Source organism: Musca autumnalis, unplaced genomic scaffold, assembly GCF_047663935.1.
Source record: "Musca autumnalis isolate F117 unplaced genomic scaffold, ASM4766393v1 scaffold_1, whole genome shotgun sequence".
Lineage (NCBI taxonomy): Eukaryota > Metazoa > Arthropoda > Insecta > Diptera > Muscidae > Musca > Musca autumnalis.
This window is the reverse complement of record NW_027411644.1, coordinates 327892379-327916635: the sequence shown is the minus strand read 5'-3', so window position 1 is coordinate 327916635 and position 24257 is coordinate 327892379. Positions and strand designations below refer to the sequence as shown.

Genomic DNA, 24257 nt, shown 5'->3' with positions numbered 1-24257 from the left:
ATTGTGCTGCATATATGACTCAAGGGATTTCATTTGAAAAATAACGTTAGAAGTTTTTCTTGAAATTTATAATTTCACCTTAACTAAATAAAATATTACTTGTGCTATTAAGTTGTGAATAAAGTTGGCGAAGAAAGTTCAAAAACTCTGTTGTAAAACTTTTAATGTTGAATGGCATGATTAATTTTCGCAGCAAAATATAGAAATTATCAACTAACTTTTCTCGGTAAAGTCATTGCCATGGCAATGATAGAAAAGTTCGCTGCTCTAATATTGACATAACATTAACAGTCATGGAAAACTTTAATTGAATGGTTATTGTTGAACGACTAATGAACGCAACTTATTTTTTTATTTCATTTTAAGAAAACATAAAAGTGAAAGCTCAAAGTTTGGCATAATTCAATCGTCAATAGAATATGACATTACATTTATTTGTTGAGGAATATTTGAAAAACAAAGTCAGAAACTACTTCAGTTGTGGAATTCTGTAACTCATTTTTCTAGTTACCGACAAATATCGGTAAAATTGAAATGCTTATAATTTCGGTAATTAACGAAATTTTTCGGTAAGATAACAACCAAAATAAAGCTGTTGCTAAATTTTACCGATAGCAACAGTGCTGTCAACTTTTATTGACACTTTTCATTCATAATTTCGCGTTTTAATGTTACCGATTTTTGTCGGTAACTCAAAAAATTAGTTACAGAATTCCACTACAGATTTATAACGTCCACAGTTTGTCCGAGTCTTTTGGACGTCTTGCATGTTGATACTATAAATTTTGAAAGATCCTTTTTTTGATTTTTCAAAGTTGGCTGTTACGGCTTGTTCTGATCAACCAATTATGTCGATATCATTTATATAATATGAAGGGTATATTAAGCTTGTTTTTCCTTTTGCAACGCATTGGGTGCCAACGTGGCCTTGCACGCTGAAGGTCGGCCAATCAACATCAAATTTTCAACGGTGGCAAAATACCCCTTAGTAATGTTGGCGACATTTGCTGACTTTTTCAGCTATGTAAAACTTATCTACAAATGGTGTCTTAGGTCACGCCGTTCGGACTCAACAATAAACAGTAGGTCCCATATCATTGAGCTAATATGAATCGGGGTGCACTCATTGATAATAGAGAAGTCTCCCTTGTCTCTTTGTGGAACAGTGGTATATTACGCATTGAAATAATAATTCCACACCTGACTGCTACCCCCATACATTCCATGGACGGGTCATTAGAGACAGGCTCAAGCAAGATAGGTCTGTATTGGCCAGACTGGTGCAATAGAAAAGCTAATCCCCCACCTCCACTTCTGGTACGATCCTTCCTCAGCACATTGTAACCATCACAATGTTGTAAGCTACAGTTGTTGTTGAGCTTAGTTTCTTGCACCGCAGCGACCTTGATGTTATTCCGACTCATGAAATCTACTATTTCCTCGATCTTACCTCGGAGTCCATTGCAATTAAATTGCAAACAGGATGCATTCTATGGGATTGGGACAACAACGGCTGGTGTTAAAGGCCGCGTGTGCGGTTGTTGTCGAGGGGACTGCGGGGGTGTTTCGTAATCAGACGAAGAGGGAGTTTCGTAATCCGACGACGACTAACTGGGGACTGTGTTCACGCAGCATGCAGCAACATAGTCCCTGTCGTAGTCCCTCACGTGGACAAGTCCTGAGCAACCCCTTAGATGCACCCACTCCTGACATCTGTTGCATCTCACCGAAGGTTGGATGTGGGTGAAGATGCGGATGTGACAAACTGAGCACAGATATATTGGTTCTGGGTTTTCCTCCGTCCCGGCACGGACCAAAAGAATTCGGAGCAGGCTGCTCCCAACACATATGTATACTGAGGTGGCAGCCGCTGGCCGGAACGATGATTTTGTGTAGTTCCGGGTCAATCCGGTACGAAAGAACCCGCTGCCGTGGGATTGCCAAAAATTATAGACATAGGTTCATGTTTTGGAATATATACATATATATATATATATATATATATATATATATATATATATATATATGTGCCTGCCAAATGATCCCTTTTGACATCAATGCCTCAGGCCTTTGGGGGCCCATAACCGCGAAAGTTGAAGTGATAGGGAAAAACGCCGGAACACATGTTTTCTTATTTTTGGTCTTCTATGCCGCTGCGGTGTCAGAATATGGTTAATCATTTTCGTGTCGCACAGTGTTAGTTAAGATTCGAAGATGGGCAATATCGGCGTATACCTTCCGGTACCCCCTTTCAAAAGTGCAAACAATTTCACAAAAATGGTACGCGCTATATTTGTTGAACGGAACAACCGATTTGGACCAAACTTTGGATCCCCTAATATTTTGTCCAAAATTAGAATAACTTCAATAAAAATGGTCCATATCGGTCTTCTCCTAAAAGTACCTCCCTCACAAAAGTTCAACATTTCGGTTCATGTGTAGTTTAATATCTGTTTGAAGGTTCCTTGGAAAATTATTCCGAAGCTGCTGGTGGTGGTCCAAACCTCACCAATTGAAATGATTGGAGGGCGCGCTATCTATCGAAAAGAAATGACTACTAAATTAAGATACATTTCCAAAATGGATATATTCCTTCCTTATATTTTTTTTGACAAGTTCATACTTCCAAAAAATACCGCAAAATCTGAAACCTTCCAAATAAATATTTTTTTAGAAAAACGATTTTGGTTTAGTAGCCTTTTATGGATATATCCTTCCTTATATTTTTTCGGCAAGTTTATACATCATAAAAAAAACCGCAAAATCTGAAAACCTTCCAAATACATAATTTTTTAGAAAAAACGATTTTGGTTTAGTAGCCTCAATAGACTAAATTTTCAATTCACACAGGTTGAGGATATATCTCTGTCGGCAAAGGCTACTGATACTTTTAATTGTTTTCATTGTTCTTTCATACGAGGTTGCTTTTTTACTAACCCGACTACCAATCAAGTTTTTATCGTTCTTATGGGTGATCGCGCGGCACTACTTTAAACGGGTGTTCCCCATATGACACCACGGAGATGTGCTGCGCTTTGCCATGTTAAAGCCAGCCACACTAAACGTCTTATACATTGCCGCAAAGTTATTTACGGAAATTAACTTTTGCAAGTCCATACCATAAAAACCATTTAGAATTTTTATTTACTCTCTGGGGTAAAATTGTAGATCATCTACTTATATTGAAAAGTGTATTTGAAATTAATTATTTTCTAAAAGCAATAATTTTTCTAATTACTCTTAAATACTTTATTGTTCCTTTTGAGGAGGTCTGCTTTAATTTTTATTCGAAAATACGAAGAAATTAATAAACTCGAATCTGTTCGACCTAAATTTAATCTCACACCCCAACTTAAATAAATTGTATTAAATTTCATCTTAATTAAATGTTTTAAATTTGATCTGTTATTTTATTACAAAAACAGTGAAAGGAAAAACGAAGTAATTATCTTCTCACCCAACCAAATCCTCCAAACCTCACAATGTGCTGTGATTTTTATCAAATAGCAATGTCTAGGAAATCCAAACCAATCAAAAAATAACTCAAACAATCTGAAGAGGCAATAAAAATAAACACCACAAAATCTCCGAAAACATAGAAAAAATAAAAAGTAAAATTTATTTACATCATTGTCCTTGGATTCCTTTTCTGTGAAGAAAAATAGGCTAAAACATAAAAATAAAACGGTAGGCAATAAAAATAAATTCCAATGTGTCTCTATCTCTATCATTTAAATCGGTCATATATATGTATATACATATATTTTTGTGACGTCTTTACTGGCAATTTCAACATACAAACACACACAATGTCCTTTTATTAACCCTCTGGGGAAACCAATAAACATCAGCATGAGCTGAGGTCGTTGAACGTAAAATTTACATTGTCAGTTTTATTTATTTTTTGCTTTTATTTTCTCTTGCTAAATGAATGCTTGCTTATCTAAAGCTAGAACTTTTATTTGGAAAGCAATGTGAAATTGTCACTTAAAGCTTTGTATTAATTTTATGTTATTTGGCACTTTATGTATATTTTAAATTACATAAATATATCAAAATTTATTTTAAAATGCATACTATATATATTTGGAATCCACCCGTATGGCGTCACACCATATGTAGCACAATATAATTTGTATCCTTAATATTTCTTGCCCGCAGAATGATTCATGGGTTAAAAGTTATGGGTTAATTGTTTTGTTCTGATATATATTCGTTTCGTTTAAAGAAATCCAATGTTAAACAATTCAATTGGATTAAAGCCAACATCCGTATGTACAATAACAATACCAGACAATAACTAAGACGCCAACATTGTTAAGAAGAAGAATATATTGAAAATCAATATGAAACCCGAAGATGGGCATATTTTTTTGGCTAAACAAATGTGTCCCATGTAAATAAAGCACTTGTAAATTAACTCGTGAATTCCAAGAAAAAATCTCTGTGGCCGGTATTCGATAACAACAAATATTTTCTTTTTTTATAAATACTTACTGTGCATACGAGGCATAACCAACGACGGGAAGGCCACGGAAGTCTCTATCCAACAAAACACCAGGAGTGTTGCGAATCCCAACATCAAAGTGGGATTATGTAAATTCATTTTGTGATGATGGCAAAGGACGTCCCACACGATTTTAATAAACTGAAAATAGAAAAGACATTTATCACAAAAAAAACGAATTATTCAATGAATTGTGCCAACAAAAGACACGCATTTTTAATATTATCAACCAAAGAATGGGAAGAAAAGGTCAGAAAGAATGTTTGGAAGCATGTTTATAAATAGATTTTATTTTGTCCTTTTTAATTTTCTCTCTCTCTCTCTCTCTCTCTATTGTATAGAAAAATAGCTATTTGAAATTCACAATTTAAAAAGGTAGTGTTCATCCGATTTTAGAACGCATTGTTCAGGGAGTTTGAAGAGAAGCAGACACTTCATATTTCTGCCTTTTTACATTTCGAGAATAAAAAGATAACTCGGTATGTCGATTAAGTAGCTCATGTGCTTAAAGTATAACTATTCTGACCACTCTTGAAAATATACATAATTCAAATGAAATAAATCTTTGGAGAAACTTTCACTAAGGCCAAGTTATTTATAACAGTAAATCCAATGTCTCATTTTAAATAATAAATAAATATTTCACAAAGACCTATACTATATACGTATACTCAATATAAATTGATACTCATACGCCTAACATAACTCGCATGAGAAATTCAACCTAAAATCGAAGTTGCTTTAATTCAACCGCGACGTTTGAAAACATACAACGTTTTTAAGTTTTCAGAGGCACAATCCGAGCTGGCAAAATACACCACCTGATTGTTACTAGACAAGACACAACAGACAAGATTGTAATAAGTAAAAACGTATCAGTCAGCTTTTCCAACAGCCTGCGACCGTACAAAGAACAATAACAGGAGTGATTGACCTAAATTTGCTAAGAACATACATATACATATATCCCTAATTTGAACTAGTAAAGAAAGAATCAAATTCTGGCGGGCCAACTATATGGTATATTCAAATCTCGGCCGATTCAGATATAATTTGGTGCATTTATTTCTGGACCGAATTCCATTACACATCTCAAATTTCATCAAAATTGGACAGATATAGCGTGTTTGGTGCATCATATACTGACCAAGGATATATTCTACGAGCGCCTAGAGAGAGCATATGAACATATGCCCTGGTCATGACATTAGCATTGTTCTAGGAGATTTTAATGCTAAAATTGGGAGGGAAAATATCTTTGGTTACACGGTTGGTCGATTTTGCAGCGGCAAAAAACATGGTAGTGAGCAGTGCCACGTTCCAACACCTCGACATACCCAAGGCCACGCACAGTGGGAAAAATGCAGAGATAGCGTACAGAAAACAAAAGTCGATGTTTTATTGTATTTTTATACATAAATATGAGAAGAATAGCTTTAGATTTACAATTTTACTTCATTTATTGATATATTTGGTCGATTTGTATTTTTTATATCGTCACCTGAAATGCGAAAAGACCCTTTGATGGTTACGTCTTTGGGCATTTCAGGTGAAGATATATATAACTCCCATAGGGCGGTATTTTAATGATTTTAGCCGCATTATCAAACTGAAATGCCTGAAATTTGGTATTTAGTCTTCGTTGAGGGTATAAAATATTCCGACAGAGAATTGTCGGTAAGGTCAACTTAAGGTCAACTAATTTTGAAGACTTTAGCCGCATTGTCCAACTGAAATGGCTGAAATTTGGCATTTAGTCTTCGTTGGGGGTAAACATATTTTTAATATACATAATTTGTGGTGGAGGGTATAATAAGAGTTCAAAATCAACCCATTCTGTACTTTTTAGTAATAAAAACTTGTATTTAACAGTTTGTTTCGAGACGCATAGCTGCATTCATTTTTCTACTTCCACCCATATCTTGGGAACCGTAGGACGGACTTTTTCATTTTGTAATTTCTTATCTGATATGCCGTGATCGATTGTAAGTGCAATCTGATCTTATTTATCAAAATGTTTCCCATAATCGTAGTTTTATTTGAACAAAACTTAAAAAAAGCTTCCTTCCCGAATTGACATATTTCCTAAAAATTGCTATAAAACCAAAAGTCGCAGGAGTCGCAGGTAAAAATGTAAGACATTATTCTAGACAAGATACATAAAAAATTACAAAAAGAATCGGTGCATATTCAGATATAGCCCCTATATATCTTTCCCGATTTTGCTATAACTCGGTCAATTTTAATCGAATGGCCTTCAAATTTAATATGTGATATTTTCCTAGGCCCCTGAGTAGCTACACTGATTTTTACAACTATCGATGCAGATTTGGATATAGCCCCTATATATATCTCACCCCGATTTTGCTATAATTCGCCCAATTTTTGATTAATAGCCTTCAAATTTAACATGGGATTCCTCAGGCCCCGGTTCAGTTTTACCGTTGACCTGGATTGATGAATGTTTGCACAAGTACTTATGAGTGCACAGGCCTAAGAAAACATTCAATGTTAAATTTCAAGGTTATTTTTCAAAAAATGACCGATTTATAGCAAAATCGGTGAAAGATATATATGGAGATTTTTGCCAAATTAAAACAAAAAACGGAAAAACTGAACAGGCGCCTGGGGATACGTCCCATGTTACATTTGAAGACTATTGACCAAAAGTTGAGCGATTTATAGCAAAAATCTGAACCGATATAGACCAAAGTCTATATTTTTCATTCCTGTGCCCTCATAAGTACTTGTGCAAAAATTCATCAACCTAGGTCAACGCCTTCTATTTTTGTCCACATTTGTATGGAAGCGGCAACACCTGTTCGTCGACTATAAGGCCGCCTTCGACAGCCCAATTAGATCAAAGATGTTCCAAGCCATGTCTGAGTTTGGCATCCCTGCAAAACTGATACTATTATGCAGGATGTCATTGGCTACCACAAGATCAGCAGTTAAATTAGGAAATAACCTTTCCGAAACAAAACGAGGTTTCAGACATGGTAACAGTCTATCGTGTGCCTGTTTAACATTCTACTGTAAAAGGTAATACGAGATAAAAATAGCACTATTTACAATAAAAATACAATCTTACTGGCCTACGCAGATGATATGGCAAAAATTAAAAAAGAGTATGCCGAATTTTGTCTGGTATTCAAAGGCGATATGACGAAATTTATGGTATCAACACGCAATATGTATATCCAGTAGACTCGAACCAACTGTGTATGTTGATAATTATAATTTTATAGTAGCAAATAGCATTATTTACCTCGGCACCGAGAAAAATAATATTGGTCACCTCTTGTGAAACCAAACTTACACTCTACCAGACACTAATACTACCCAGCAAAAATACTCATTACAAATTGGCCTACTTTCTCATTATTTTAACAGGGGCATGTCATAGGGAGTAAGTACTTACTTTTTGGCCACTAAAAAGTAGATAAATAAGTAGTTACTCCCTGGTTACTTCAAGTCGTAACTACTTATTTAAGTACTTATTTATTTACTTTTAAGTGCCAAAAAATAAGTAGTTACTCCCTATGACATGCCCGTGTTAAAATAATGAGAAAGTAGGCCAATTTGTAATGAGTATTTTTGCTGGGTACCCGTACTTATGTATGGATCTGAAGCATGTACATGAGGCACAACTTGGGCTGTTTGAGAGAGAAAATCTTCGTAAGGTTTATGGGCCAATATGCGTTGGCGGTGAATACCAATGTCGCAGAGTGGTTCAGAATCGTATTTTTTTCTGGTCAAAACTCTGTAACTTTTTAACGGATATAGATATTTTCATATTTTTTTGTTCTACAGAAAACATAATCAGCTTTCCGACGCATTTTGGCTCCAAATATGTACCATTACCTCCCAAAATGTATGCTGTAACCGATATAATCATATGTTAGGCTTATACGTACAGCGTTTAAGACAAATGCGTGTGGAAGGTAAATCACCTCCTTCAAAATTCAAAAAATATACATAGCAACGGCAAACCTTGAGCCTTTGCTGCAAATTCCATGGAAATCGGTTCAGTAGTATTGAAGATGTAACATATATGAAAAACCGGCATGCTTGGGTTTAGCCCCAAAGAAGTACCTACCTCTTAACTCATTTGGCTAAAAATAACAAAGCAAACAAAAACAACAACAACACCAAAAATCAATAATAAAAAAGAAATAAAAAGGAAAATAACAAAAGAACGGTCGAAACAAAAACATCAATCGGTTGGCAGGAATAATACCATCATACAATACACTTCAGCAGCTACTGCCTTAAAGAACAAACAAATACACAAACAACAACACTATGCTACAAATTGGTACATAAATGGTTTAGATAAAAATCATCATACAATTAGATGATTTTCTGAAGGATATTTGGATTTTTTGTTTTCAGTAATAAAGTAATTGATTGCATAAATTGAAAAAATATGCAAAAAGAAAGTAACAACAAGTAAGAAAAGCGTTAAGTTCGGTCGGGCCGAACTTTTTATACCCTCCACCACAAATTTCGGCCATTTCGGTGGATTAATGTGGCCACAACCTTCAAAATACCGAAATTCGGAAGGTACCGTTCTATGGGGGCTATATGATGGCGTGGACCTATACCTACAAATTTCTGGGGGAAGTTTTATACGCCTAAAGAAGACTAAATACCAAATTTCAGCTATATCGGTGTGATAATGAGGCTAAAACGTTCAAAATATCGAAAATCGGGAGATATTGTATTATGGGGGCTATATCAACACGTGGACCTATATATACATTTTAAGGTAGAAATTTTTCTTAGCCTCTGGAAACACAAAATACAAAGTTACAACCGATTTTTTGGTCAAATGGGTCTAATACATTCAAAATATATTAAAATGACGCGTACTTTATAAGGGGTCTTATGTGGGGACTATACCAAAACGTGGACCTATATAACCCAACTTTGGTAGGAATGTTTTCTGGCCTCTGAAGACACAAAATACCAAATTACAACCAATTCTGTGTTCAAATGGGTCTAATACATTCAAAATATATTAAAATGACGCGTACTTTATATGGGGCCTTATATGGGGGCTATACCAAAACGTGGACCTATATAACCCAACTTTGGTAGGAATATTTTTTGGCCTCTGGAGACACAAAGTACCAAATTACAACCAATACAGTAGTAAAATGGGCCAAATATCTTAAAAATTCCTTAAAACGACGACGCGTCACGCGTCATTTTGTATGGGGGCTATACGAAAGCGTGGACCTACATAGCCCGCTTTCAATACCAAAAGTCCTACGTAAATATAACATATTTTCCCAAAATTTCATCAACCTACGTCAATCCGTTCGGACGCTAGAGTGATTTCCACAGACGGACAGACGGACGGACATGGCTATACCGATGTAGAATTGCACACTGATCAAGAATATATATACTTTGTGGGGTCTACAATGATTATTTCGAGTAGTTACAAACGTAGTGACAAACTTAATATACCCCCATCCTATGGTGGAGGGTATAAAAAAAGAAAGATACTAAAAATGCAAAAACAAAAAAAGGAAAAGCCAATTGATAAATCCCTTCGCCGGGACGTAATCATGATATTGTCAGCGATCATTAAATTTTGCAAGGCTGTCAGTGCGTTTTGTAAACATAACATTCTATAATAGAGTGTAATATGAAGTTAAGCAACTGCGGTAAAAACAACAAAACTTAAACAATCATGTGAAAGATACAAATTTCAAAAACAATAGGATATCGATGCCTTACTTTCTCAACCTCGTATCTTAAAAAATATTTTATTGAGGAGAGATAAAAAATTATAAATTGGGTAAAAGTTTAAATGCAATTATTAGAAAATTGAGTTTGTATATCTAATTTTATAAAAGAGTTCAGTAATGATGACTGACTGATAATCAGCGCCCAGGATAAACAGCTAAAGGTAGAATTTTGAAATTTTGGGTGGTCGTCAGGCTTGGTCAGAAAGTGTCAGATAAGGCTGGGTTTTTCAAAATTCGAACTAGAAGGGTACGAAAAGTCCTAAATTGTACTAAATATGGTACCATTTGTGCTTGGCGAACCGGTAGGGTTAGAATTCTGAAATTTGGAATGAAGGTCACTGATGGAATATAGAATAAACGTACCGAACGGTTTTCAAAAATTCGAACTGCAAGTGTACGGAAAGTACTAAAATGTACTAAATTTGGTACAATTTGGTACTGTCTGAACGGATAGAGCTAGAAGCTTGAAATTTGGAATGAGAAGGAAAGTTGAGAAGTTGGGTTGATACAAGGAGATGGTTTTGGAAATGTGTACTCATTTGTACGAAAAGTACTGAATGGTACTAAATTTGGTACAATTTGGATTTGGGCCAACTGCAAGTGTACAGAAAGTACTAAAATGTACTAAATTTGGTACCATTTGGTACTGTCTGAACGGATAGAGCTAGAAGCTTGAAATTAGGAATGAGAAGGAAAGTTGAGAAGTTGGGTTGATACAAGGAGACGCTTTTGGAAATGTGTACTCATTTGTACGAAAAGTACTGAATGGTACTAAATTTGGTACAATTTGGATTTGGACCAACGGATAGAGTTGGAATCCTAAAATTTGGAATTAGGATCACTGTAGGAACGTAGGATTGAGATATGGACGTAGTTTTTGAAATTCGCAATTATGTGTGCAAAAAGGACTAAATGGTACTAAATTTGGTACAATAGGGATTTGGGTGAATGGAATCTTGAAATTTGGAATTGAGATTACTATTGGAGTGTAAGATTGGGTAAGTTTTGGAAATTTGTTCTTATTTGTATGAGAAGTACTCAATGGTACTAAATTTGGTACAATGGGGATTTGGTAAAATGGATAGAGCTGGAATCTCTAACTACGGAAATTTGGAGTTGAGATTACTGGTGGAGAGTAGAATTGAGGTAGTTTTGGAAATTCAAACTTATGGGTACGAGAAGTACTAAATGGTACAAAATTTGATACGATGGGTGAACGGATAGAGCTTGATTCCTCAAATTTGGATTGATGATAACTAATGAAGAGATGTACCAAAGGGGTTTTGGAAACTATGAGTGTACGAAAAATACTAAATTTAGTACAATTTGGATTTGGGTGAACGGATATAGCTGGAATCCTGAAGTTTGGAATTGATATGACTGTTGGAGTGTAGGGCTAAGGTAGTTTTGGGAATTCGTACTTAGAATACGAACAGTACTAAATGGTACTAAATTTGCTACAATGGGAATTTGGGTGAACGAATAGAGCTGGAATCCCAAAATTTTGGAGTGTAGGTTTGAGGTAGTTTTGGACGTCCGTACTTGTATTTACGAAAAGTACTAAATTTGGCACAATGGGGATTTGGAATATGTTGAAGTGTAGGATTGCTGTAGTTTTGAAAATTCGTGCATATGGGTAAGAAAAGTACTAAATTTGGTAGATGATGATTTGAGTGAACTGATAGAGCCGGGATCCCGAATTCGCAATTGAGATTACTATTGAGGTAGTTTTGGAAATTCGTACTTATGTGTGCGAACAGTAATAATGGTACTAAATTTAGTACAATTTGATTTTTGGTGAACGGAAAGAGCTTGATTCCTCAAATTTGGACTGAGAGTCACTGATGAAGAGTAAAAAAGATGTACCAAAGGGTTTTTGAAAACAATGAGTGTACGAAAAGTACTAAATGGTACTAAATTCTGTACAATTTGGATTTGGGTGAACGGACAGAGCTGGAATCCTGAAATTTGGTATTAGTATTACTGTTGGAGTGTAGGGCTAAGGTAGTTTTGGAAATTCATACTTAGAGTACTAAATGGTACTAAATTTGGAAAAATGGGGATTTGGGTGAACGGATAGAGTTGGAATCGTGAAATGAGGAATTGAAATTTATGTCGGAGTGTATGATTGAGGTAGTTTTGGAAATTCGTACTTATTTGGGTGAACAGTAATAATGGTACTAAATTTAGTACAATTTGACTTTGGGTGAACGGATAGAGATTGATTCCTCAAATTTGGACTGAGAGTCACTGATGAAGAGTAAAAAAGATGTACCAAAGGGTTTTTGAAAACAATGAGTGTAGGAAAAGTACTAAATGGTACTAAATTCAGTACAATTTGGATTTGGGTGAACGGATAGAGCTGGAATCCTGAAATTTGGAATTGATATTACCGTTGGAGTGTAGGGCTAAGGTAGTTTTGGAAATTCATACTTAGAGTAATTTATGTTACTAAATTTGGAACAATGGGGATTTGGGTGAACGGATAGGACTGGAATGCCGAAATTTGGAATTGAAGTTGCTATTGGAGTGTAGGATTGAGGTAGTTTTTGAAATTCGTACTTAGGTGTACGAAAAGTACTAAATTTGGTACAATCGGGATATGGAACCTGAAATCCTAAAATTCGGATTTGAGATCATTGTTGAAGTGTAGGATAGAAGTATTTGTGGAAATTCGTAATTATGGGTACGAAAGGTACTAAATGCGCTAAATTTGGTAAACTTTGGATTTGAGTGAAAGGATAACGTTTGAGTCCTGAAATTTAAAATTAGGATTACTGTAGGAGTGTAGGACTGATAGAGCTGGAATTTGGTAAGACTACATACATAATGTCACATTGTTATGTTAAATAAAACTACTTTTCTGTTTCATTATCAAAGGGTGACACATCTCCAAAAATCCAGTTTCGAGAAAAAACGCGTTTTAAGTTGGAGATTGAAATTTTACTTCGATGATTACACAAAAACTAAAATAATTATTTGGATCATTCATATTTTGCAAACAACTAACCACATATCAGTGCTAAATTTCTGTGCAAGATCAAGCATGATTCGAAGTGTTTTAGTGCTTTATAAGCTCAAACAACTTTTGTGTTGAATTATGTGTGAAAATTTGACACAAGATGAAGTAGAAGTCGTAGAAAAAATATAAATTGCTAACTCAGAAAACACATTTTTTTTAAATATGTCACTTATTGAGTAAATGAGCGATATACTGTATACTATATACTTATAACACAATCGAAATCAAATGTCCAACTAAAATTTTGATATCTTCAATTTTATTTTCAATATCGAATATCTGTAATACTGTGTTGAAGAAAACATAAATATATACGAACATACACACATACAATTGTTTGCATGTATTGTCATTGTTTTTGTATCGAATTTCTTGTGCCAAGCAATAATGGTACGACTTTAAACGGAAAATATAATAAAACAAACTGAAATTGGTGGCAGGTCAGTGGGTTTGGGTAAAGGAGGTGAAGCCACTCATGCAAACCCACATATTATATGTACATACATATACATGGTTAGTATTGTTGTTGTTTTTTCTCTAAAACAAAGGGGAACAATGCAAACGGAAGTTGCCAAAACACAACCCCACACACAAACGTATATTGCAATGACGGAAAATAACAAAAAGAAGTAGCCAGTATCAAACTCCCACTACTACTGGCTCCTTCGCAAAAAAATATAATACCGAAAAACAAGAACATCAATAACACTCCTAATCACAATAACAATTGATTGTGGTCTTTTATTTCTGGGCAATTCGAGAACATGACTCTTTTAAAGTAGTTCGTGTCACCAAAATGTCTGTTAGTGGCAAGAGAATGAATGGCAAGGAACGGGGAAAGTGAAATTAGAGTGAGTTTGTGTGCAATCGTTGGGTTCTATTCAAATGCAAATTATCATTTGATACTTGAGCAAGAAGGTCTTTTGAGGGCATTAACATAGAAACCTAAAATCAATCAAAACCAAGAGCTGTTATACATAAACTTTGTTGTGTTGATTTTGATCCAGTTAGACACAATGTAACTTCCTTCCGTTTTCCAACTTCAACATTATCTTCATATACATTTGGTATCATTCATCCACAAAAAAACACTCTCACATATCTATCTAACAATTTACACAGCTTATTGTTAAAATCAAATATTTAATTTCACCTTTATTTAAGTTTAGTTGTTGTAATTCGTATTGAAAATTCTTCTTCCGTTTTATTAGTTGTTTTTGTTTTTTTTTTTCTTTCTACCTCTATAGTATATTTATGACCCGTTTAAAACGTTTCGATGTTCTCCTTATTTACGTTTCTACCGATGAGATTAACTTGCGTTACGACCACTACTGTTATTTCTTATCGAGCCGATGGTTACAAACACTTTGAATGGCGAAACTGGAATATTGTTATGCCTGAACCTATGACAACTGCCAGCTGCCACAAAAGCTTTTTTGACCTTAGAAAGCTTTTTATTGCGGCTATATTAGTGAGAACATAACAGTGGTTAAGGTGGTCAAATAAATGCAGAATTTTAAGAAGTGAGGACTACCATTTTCTGTTGCTAAAAGCAGCACAAGAGAGAACTGTCCAACATTTTTGAAATTGGATGCAATAAATGTTTTCATGGCTACCGTGGACTATTTAGGAAAGGTATTTAACATGGCAAAGGGTGATGGATGTTTTGCGGTTTGGATATACATACCACTGATCTTGAATCTTCAACCTAGCAAAACTCCCACTCCCAGATTAGCTGTATAGTTATGATATAGCCTAACATGTTTCTCCAATTATAATTGGACGGATATTTAGATAAAAACACATATTAAACACCAATCCATCTAACCACAGTATCGAATGCAGTTAACATGAAAAGCTTTCTCATTTCTCGCAAAGTTAATATGAATGAATTTGATGAGGATTCATTGCGTTTTGCTAAGGATATTTAGATAAAAACACATATTAAACACCAATCCATCTAACCACAGTATCGAATGCAGTTAACATGAAAAGCTTTCTCATTTCTCGCAAAGTTAATATGAATGAATTTGATGAGGATTCATTGCGTTTTGCTAAGAGGAGATTTTGTTTTCGTTTTTTCTTGCGCGTACATTTGTTTTATTACGTGTTTTTAACAAAGTTGTTGTTATTTTTTGTATTGTTAAACCGTCATTCGTGTTTTGCAGAGTTCAAGAGGAGGATTATCCTGCGAACGATGGAAGAAGTAGCAAAACAGCAGCATTGCTTGTTCGTGGTTATTTCTATTTTTAGATATTTGCCTTTGTCGTTGCTAAGTTTTGTTAAAAAATATATGTATGTATGTACATGTAGTATATAAAAACAAAACAACGAATTTCTTTTAAGTACAAATGTGAGTGAATGCAAGTTGTGGGGTTTGATTGAAACATATGGTCGTACAAATGTAAATTAATGATTAAACAAAGTTCCGTTGATGCCGTTAAAACATATGGACAAGGTCCAAGAACATTCAGACAAACATCCACATAACGTTTTTCTTTATCAATGGGGATATTTCCGGTCAACGTTATTTCATACACACATTTGTACATATGCATGTTAATATTCATGTATTGGGGTAATCGGATTATCGGAATATGTTGTTTTCGATTTTTATAGCACATCAAGAAAATTAAAGAATTTATTACAGTGTTAATTTAAAAACTGTACTGTTTACTGTAGTTTTTGGCTTATATTCCAAGAAAATATTCAACATAACGAGGATATACTCGCACACTGGATAATTCGGAAAACGAGTTAGTTGGGAAACTCGAGGTATTCCTTACCACACCCAGCAAAATGTTCGATACCAAAGGTGCTATTCAAGTATGAGTGTAACTGATTTAGCGTGTCTTCGTTTTAGCTTATTCCCCCATTCTTTTTACCAGAGCGTGACCGCCAAAAGATCCAAATTATTTCCAAATCTTAAGCAATTCAATATTTATCAAACCCTTGATAAAAAATATAACAGAGTTGCTCTTATTGATATTAAAAATATTTAGAATTTATGGAATTGGTTCAAATGTTAAAGTTAGAGTTTATTAAGACTCATAAAAAACATACAATGCAACAAAAGAATTCAAAACATTCAAAAGTGAACTTTGCCATAATGTATAATTTTAATTTTGGTAATTTGTATTAATAAATTGGAATTACGGTAAATTTAATATTTTAATTATTATAATTGCAACCAGTGTCGAGTGTCGTTGCCAGTTGCCTGACACCGTCAAATTCAGTCGCCATAAAGTTGATTTTCGGGCGACCACAAATTATGCCTTGTTCATACTAAGGCTTATTCGTTCTCCATTCGTTATTCGAACCCAAATTACGATATAATTACTTAATTTACCATACAAAATTTTGAGAACGAACAACGATTTTTATACATTGTTCAATTTAAATTACTCTCAGAATGACGATAAAATATGTCCCATCTCTAACTAATGAGATAATTTATCGAAATAAACTAATTATGGCAGGAAAAATACAAAATTTTAAATTTTATCAAAAACCCAAACATTTTTAGAAAAACTGCAAAACATGAATGAAAAGTAAACGGTATAACGACTAGTGTAATTTCAAATAGTAGCAAATTTTGTCTTATCTTTCATTGCAGTTGCATTTTTTGTCCATCGTTTCAAATTCGCGTACAAATTTAGAAACAAAAAGCAAATGCCTTCCAGAAGGTCTGTATACCAAAAAGTTATTTTGGCAGGTCACTCTCGCTCTCGTTAATTTTGAAAATAGAAAAATTAAAAAATTTTCTGAAAACACCAAAATTGTGAGAAACAAATAAAAAAGGGTCAGTCGGCTTTGCCGACACATATATACCCTCAGCCAATGTGAAGTGAAACTTTCACCTTCGGACAGATCGAATGTATTTAAGGCCTCTTCAGAATTTTGTGGCCCTTTTTTGGACATTTGAACTTGCCGACTAATATGTGGATTAGGAATTAACTGCACTAATACATAAATGTTAAACCTTTGTGGGGGAAGTATCCTTAGGGAGGACCGATATGGGCCATTCTAGAAGTTAAACTAAATTTTGACAAAATATAAGGAGATCCAAAGTTTGGACCAAATTGGTTGCCCCATTCAAGTGATATCGTCCTAGTTGTGGACCGATATTGCCCATGAAACTAAGTTTGGATATAATATGACGAAGACCAAATGTTGGACCAAATCGGTTCAACAGTTCGAGAGTTATCGTGCTCCCCGACAGCCACAGATGGTGACATAGGGATTTTTTTACACCTTTCGGGCTGTTTTCCTAACGAATATGGATTTGCCCGTGAAAAAACTTTTACCGTCGTAATGGAGGTAGCGAATGCAAATAGCTTCAACAAAAATCAAAGTGATTCGAAAGCAGGTCTTAAAGTGAACTTATCCGAAATTGTGTGTGAGAGGTACCAGAAGGAGTAAACAAATATAGTCCATATTCGAACCTGATCTATATCTGGTAGATATATTAGGATGTGCAAAGTATGGATTACATCGGTCACTCCCTTCAAGAGTTATCGGGCGCGCAATGTTTCCGAACATTTTTGAACTTTATGGGGGAGATACCTGAAAGAGTGGACCGATATGGCTTATCTTCGAATTTAAAGTATGTTTCGACAAAATACTACGAAGGCCAAATTTTGGACCGAATCGGCAGATCCGTTCGAGAGTTATCTTGCGCTCCATCCACTACACACGGTGTTATAAGGGATTTTTGCATCTTTCAGGTTATTTTCTCAGGAAGTATGGACTTGCCCCTGATTAAACTTGTACCGTCGTATGGGGGGCAGTGAATATAAGTTGCTGAAACAAAAATCAAAGCGATTCGAGAACAGGTCCTTAACTGAACTTATCCCAATTTTTGTGTGGGAGGTACCCGAAGGAGTGGACCGATTGAGTCCATATTGGAACCTTATCTAAGTTAAGTAGACATTTCACGATTTGCAAAGTATGGATTACATCGGTCACTCCCTTCAAGAGTTATCATGCGCAAAATTTTTCCGTACATTTTTGAACTTTTGTGGGGGAGGTACCTGAAGGAGTGGACCGATATGGCTTATATTCGAATTTAAAATATCTTTGGACAAAATATTACGAAGGCCCTTCAAGAGTTATCTTGCGCTCCAACTACCTCACACGGTGTCTTAGGGTTTTTTTTTTTTGCAATTTTCAGGCTATTTTCTCAGAAAGTATCGGCTTGCCCCTGATGAAACTTTTACCGTCGTATGGGGGGCAATGAGCACAAGTTGTTAAAAAAAAAAAATCTAAGCTATTCGAGAGCAGGTCCTAAACTGAACTTATCCGAAATTTTGTGTGGAATGTACCCGCAGGAATGGACCGATTGAGTCCATATTGGAACCTCATCTAAGCCTGGTAGAAATTTCACGATGTGGAAAATATGGACCAAATCGGTTACTTCCTTCAAGAGTTATCGTGCGCACAAATTTTCCGAACATTTTCGAACTTTTGTGGGGGAGGTACCGGATGGAGTGGACCGATATAGCCCATCTTCGAACTTAAACTAAGTTTGGACAAAATATTACGAAAGACAAATGTTGGTTCGAATCGGTTGATCCGTTGGAAAGTTATCGTGCGCTCCAGCCAGACAGACAGACGGACGGACATTGCTCAATCGAGTCCAAAATGTCTGAAACACATTTCGTCCAAACATACATGGGGTCTAAAACCATTATTTCGATGAGACACATTTTGCCCGTATGAAAGTGTATATACCCTCGTTAGCATAAATGCTGAGGGTATAAAAATAGAAAACATTAATGAAAATAATATAATTTAATATTAAATAAATATCTGAAAGAAGGCCAAATATTTTAATTCCGTTTGTAACACATCAAAATATTCGTCGGACACCCTATAAAGTATATATATTATTGATCAGCATAAAATTATATAAAATTGTATGTCGATTTAACCATGTCCGTCTGTCTGTCCGTCCGTCCGTCTGTCTGTTGAAATCAAGATACAGCTCGCAATTTTAAAGATAGAGTCAATATTTGGTACAGAAGTTTTTATTACTTGCAGGATGGTTGGTATTGAAAATGGGATATATCGATCCACGTTTTGATATAGCCCCCATACAACGGTACCTCCCTATTTTCGGTATTTTTAAGGTTTTAGCTTCATTATCCTACCAAAATGTCTGAAATTTGATACGTCGTCTTCTTTAGAGGTATAAAACTTTAACCCTGAATTGTCGGTATCGGTCCACGCCTTCATATAGCCCCCATAGAACGGTCTCCCGATTTTCGGTATTTTGAAAGTTTTAGCTTCATTATCACATCTGAATGACTGAAATTTGATACTAAGTCTACTTTGGTGGTATAAAACTTTCCCCCGAACTTTGTCGGTATCGGTCAATGCCTTCATATAGCCCCCATAGAACGGTACCTCCCGATTTTCAGTATTTTCAACGTTGTCGCCTCAATATTCCGCCGAAAAGCCTAGACTTCGTTAGGTGTACTCAAACATCCACTTTAATTTTGTCGGTATAGGTCCACGCCTTCATATATCCCCCATGGAAAGGTACCTCCCGATTTTTCGTATTTTGAAGGTCGTGTCTTCAATATTCCACCAAAATGGCTGAAATTTGGTATTAAGACTTCAATGTGATATAAAACTGTTCGCCAGAAATTTGTCTGTACAGGTCCACGCTTTTATATTGCCCCATTTCCGACTAAAATTCGTCGGTATAGGTCCACGTTTTGATATAGCCCCCTTAGAACGGTACATCCCGATTTTCGTAATACTGAATATTGTGACGTCTATATCCCATAAAATATTCCAGAAGAGTATTATCAGTATAGGTCCACGTCGTCCTATATCCCCATAGAAGCGTACTTCTTGATTTTCGGTATTTTTTAAGTTTTAGCCACATTCTCTTACCGAAATATAGGAAATTTGGTATTTAGTCTTCATTGAGTCTAAAAACATTCCGTCAGTGCCTCACATTGTTTTACCGAAATTGCTGAAATTTAATATTAAGTCTTCTTCATACAAGACAGGAAACTAATGATTCCATTTTACTTCAATACAACTTGTGGTGGAGGGGGGTATAACAAGTTCGGGCGGCCGAACTCAACGCCGTTCTAACTTGTTTCAGTTCATATTAACTAATTTAACTTGTTTTTTGGCTGAAATTTTCTTTAAAATCTGTAAATAAAAAGTGTGAAAGTATAAATCATGTGGCTATGAATTGTGTACCATGTCGTATAAACGGGTTAGTTCGTATAACAAAGTGATTCAAATGCTGGTATGAACATGACATTAGCTGTCTCCGTGCAGGGGCCGGATTCCTGTTCTATGAAAATTGGAAATGAAAAATATTTCCTTTATAATTTTTTTCATTTGACAGTATTTTGCTTTATAAAAGTTATGCGCAGCTGATCGAACATGCATTTTCAAACATTTTCTTGTAAATTGAATTAGACATCAAAAATATACAATAATATCGAATTTTTACTGATTTATTTATCGTAAAATGATCTATATATCGTATTAATCGTTGAGACATGATGATAATAAATTTTGTTAAATAAAAATTGTTTTCATAACCTGCAAAAAATTACTACTTGCAGTTGTTTTTCCCGTTTAGTATTAGAAATCAGTTCCCGTACTCCTAAATCTAGTAAGACTTTCACTTCTCTTTAAACAAAAATAGCTGTTGTTTTCTGCTATAGATATTTGGCCTAGTAGAAACTAGCAGCATGTTTATTGGCTTCTAAATACCATGGCTGATACGTTGATTTTGACATTTCTGCTGGAGTTTTTGCAATTTCCGTCATTTCTCCCTTCCCGCGTTTTTTAAGAAATTTGTATAGGAAAGCAATTTTTGACAATTCACTTTTTTTTCTAACATTACCATTAAAAAAGTACGTGAACACAATGAAAAATAGCATTGTAACAAAGTAATTAAATATTTTTTTACAAATTGTTTACAAATTTTGATACTAAATTTTTTGTTGCAACAATTGACCATCTACCTTGTTTATTGTGATACGTGAAAAGTGTTGCAACTTTTGGTACTTTTTTAGCCAAAAACAGGCTTCTATATCATGTGTACTGTGATTTCCATGTTTTGTATGCGAAATCATGATAAATTTTGCCTGATTCCACGCGAAATCACGAAACGACGCCGAATGTGAACCAAGCATAACATTTTCATTTATTTTAAGTGAATTTGTTTAATATTTGGGGTCATTATGAACGAAAATTCCCCGTGAGTTTTTTCACTTTCTCCCTCAAGTTGTAACGGCGGAAAGACAACAACTCACGGGGAATTTTGATTCAGAATAACTCCCTTATATACGGTTTTTTGTGTTTCAGTACTTATAATTGTAAAAATTGCTACAAAACAGAAATTTGAAATGCAGGGGCTGGATTCTTGTTCTATGAAAATTTTTTTTTTTTTTTTTCAAATGTTTTTTATTTACAATCAGTTTAAAAACAAACTATAAGTAAATTTTATAAATAAAAAAACTATTTACATATATTACATAGAATGAATTCTAAAAATTCAACAAATTTTGAAGGTATTGATAATATATAATGGATATTGTGTCATAAATTTACATGTATGTACATTGTTTTATTTTAACAAATTAATGTATTGATAATATAATATGGATTTTGTGTCATGTGTTTATATATATTATTTTCTATATGGAAGATCAAGAATATCAAATCGTTTTAGTCGGGATAATTGTTCTGATTCATCTAATAGGATAATGGCAAGTGTATTAACATGGTTACTTAGTCTTTGTAAATAATTAGCTGACAACTGGTTTATTTCCTCATTAATAGTTGTTATTAGTAAATCTTTATGAAGGTTTTTGTTCGTCATGTACCATGGTGCATTTGTCATCATTCGAAGCATTTTCGATTGGAACCGTTGAAGTATTTCCAAATTGGAATTGCTGGCTGTGCCCCATAACTGAACTCCATATGTCCAGATTGGTTTAATTATGGTTTTATACAATAGGATTTTATTTTCTAGGCTTAGTTCGGATTTGGGACCGAGAAGCCAGTACATTTTCTGCGATTTTAGCTTCAATTGTTTAACTTTTGCTTGTATGTGGGGTTTCCATGTAAGCCGTTTGTCAATATGTAAACCTAGATATTTAACACAATCCTGTTTAGGAATATCTCGATTATAGATTTGGATGGGAGGGCATTCTGATTTTTTGAGCGTAAAAATAACATTAACACACTTTTCATGATTTAATTTTATATTCCACATGTTAAGCCAAGATTCAATGCTATTGACTGCTTCTTGCAAGTTATCTGCTGCTAATTTTGGACACTCGTTTGTAGACAACAATGCAGTGTCATCCGCATATGTTGCTATAGTTACATTGTCATTTATTGGCATGTCTGATGTATATATTGTATAAAGTATGGGAGCTAGAACACTCCCCTGGGGAACGCCAGCCTTAATACCTCGCACAACTGATATTTCGTCTTTTACTTTCACGAAAAAGTGTCGTTCTAAGAGATAGGACTTCAATAACATATAGTATGGCGCAGGGAGATCTCTTTTCAGTTTATAAAGTAGACCATTATGCCAAACTCTATCAAATGCTTGCTTTACATCTAAAAATAAACCGCTACAATATTGTTTTCTTTCCAAAGCATCTCGTATAATATTTACAACACGATGACATTGTTCAGGTGTACCATGTTTGTGACGGAATCCGAATTGATAATCTGGTATGATGTGATTCTGTTGTAAAATTGGCAATAACCTCCTCAAAAGTAATTTTTCGAAAATTTTTGAGAAAAGTGGCAATAAACTTATAGGCCGGAAAGATGTAATTAATTCTGTTGGTTTGTTGGGCTTTGGTAACATGATAATTTCAGCACATTTCCATTGAATTGGGAAGTATTGAATTCTTAACATGGAATTGTATATTTTACATAACAGTATAACAGCTTTTCTTGGCAAAGATTTGGCTACTTTTGCATTGATTTTATCACATCCAGGTGATTTTTTGTTCTTAAGCCCATTTATTTCTTCTGCAATTTCTCTCGGGGAAATGTGTTTTATTGGAACGTCCATTTGCAAGGGAGATTCAAGGTATTTTCGAACTACATTTAAATCATCATCAGTGTTTAAATTAAAATTTTGAAATGTGTTTTCGAGATATAGCGAGAACGCTTCCGCCTTGCCTATATCATTTCTATGCCAGTTTCCATCCTTATCTTTTAGTGGAGAATTCCTTGTAATTGGAGTTTTTTTCAGATATTTTGTAGCACGCCACAAGTTGTAGTCATTACTTGTTGGAAATCTTACATCAAGATTTTGTAGAAACTCACCTAGTTCTTTATTCTTAAATTCCTTTAAAAGGTATGAAAGATGTCTTGACGCATTATTAAAGTTTCTCTTGTCCATGGGATGTCTAGTCCTTTTCCAAACTTGACGCAACATTCTCTTGTTTTTAATAAGTTGTCTTATTTCAACAGATACGTGGCATAGATTTCCTTTGTTTGGGCATTCGTTTGTAGCGGGAGTTGATAAATATGCAGCTTCGTGAATTAGACTGGTTAAATTTTGAACAGCGGACTCTAATTCAACATCAGTATCTATAGGAATAGTCAGATCGATGTTCTTTTCAATCCAATCTTTATAAGAAGCCATATCGGTTTTGCTCGTGAATATATTAACTTGTTTCTTTGCCGTTTCTAATGCACAACAGTATGTTAATATTATTGGAGTATGGTCAGAACTAAGATCATTACTGTCAGCAATGTCCAATCTTGTTTGACTAATCCCTTTATATACCACGAAATCTAAAAGATCGGGGACTTTTGAGGTATCACTTGGCCAATGCGTTGGGTTACCTGTAGATATAACAGAGTAGTTGTATTTTCGAATGCATTTATACAACTCTCTCCCTTTTGGATTGGTTAACCGTGAAGCCCACCATGGGTGTTTAGCATTAAAATCTCC

At 34.7% G+C, this 24257-nt stretch overlaps 1 protein-coding gene across 5 annotated transcripts in view; it reads right to left on the bottom strand.

Annotated features, from left to right (window-relative positions):
* LOC141390138 (uncharacterized) overlaps nt 1–14686 on the bottom strand; it is a 46055-nt gene extending 31369 nt beyond the window's left edge. For 2 of the 5 annotated variants that reach the window (XM_073962784.1, XM_073962787.1), the window contains exons 1-2: nt 14531–14678; nt 4498–4648 (exon numbers count right to left, since the gene is read on the bottom strand). In XM_073962784.1, coding sequence (XP_073818885.1) covers nt 4498–4606 — 109 coding nt within the window. In that variant the 5' untranslated portion in view covers nt 4607–4648; nt 14531–14678. Of the gene's footprint in view, nt 1–4497; nt 4649–14444 lie in introns of all 5 variants that reach the window. The other 3 variants (XM_073962786.1, XM_073962783.1, XM_073962785.1) reach the window with 3 other exon arrangements.
* Between the last annotated feature and the right edge of the window lie 9571 nt (nt 14687–24257).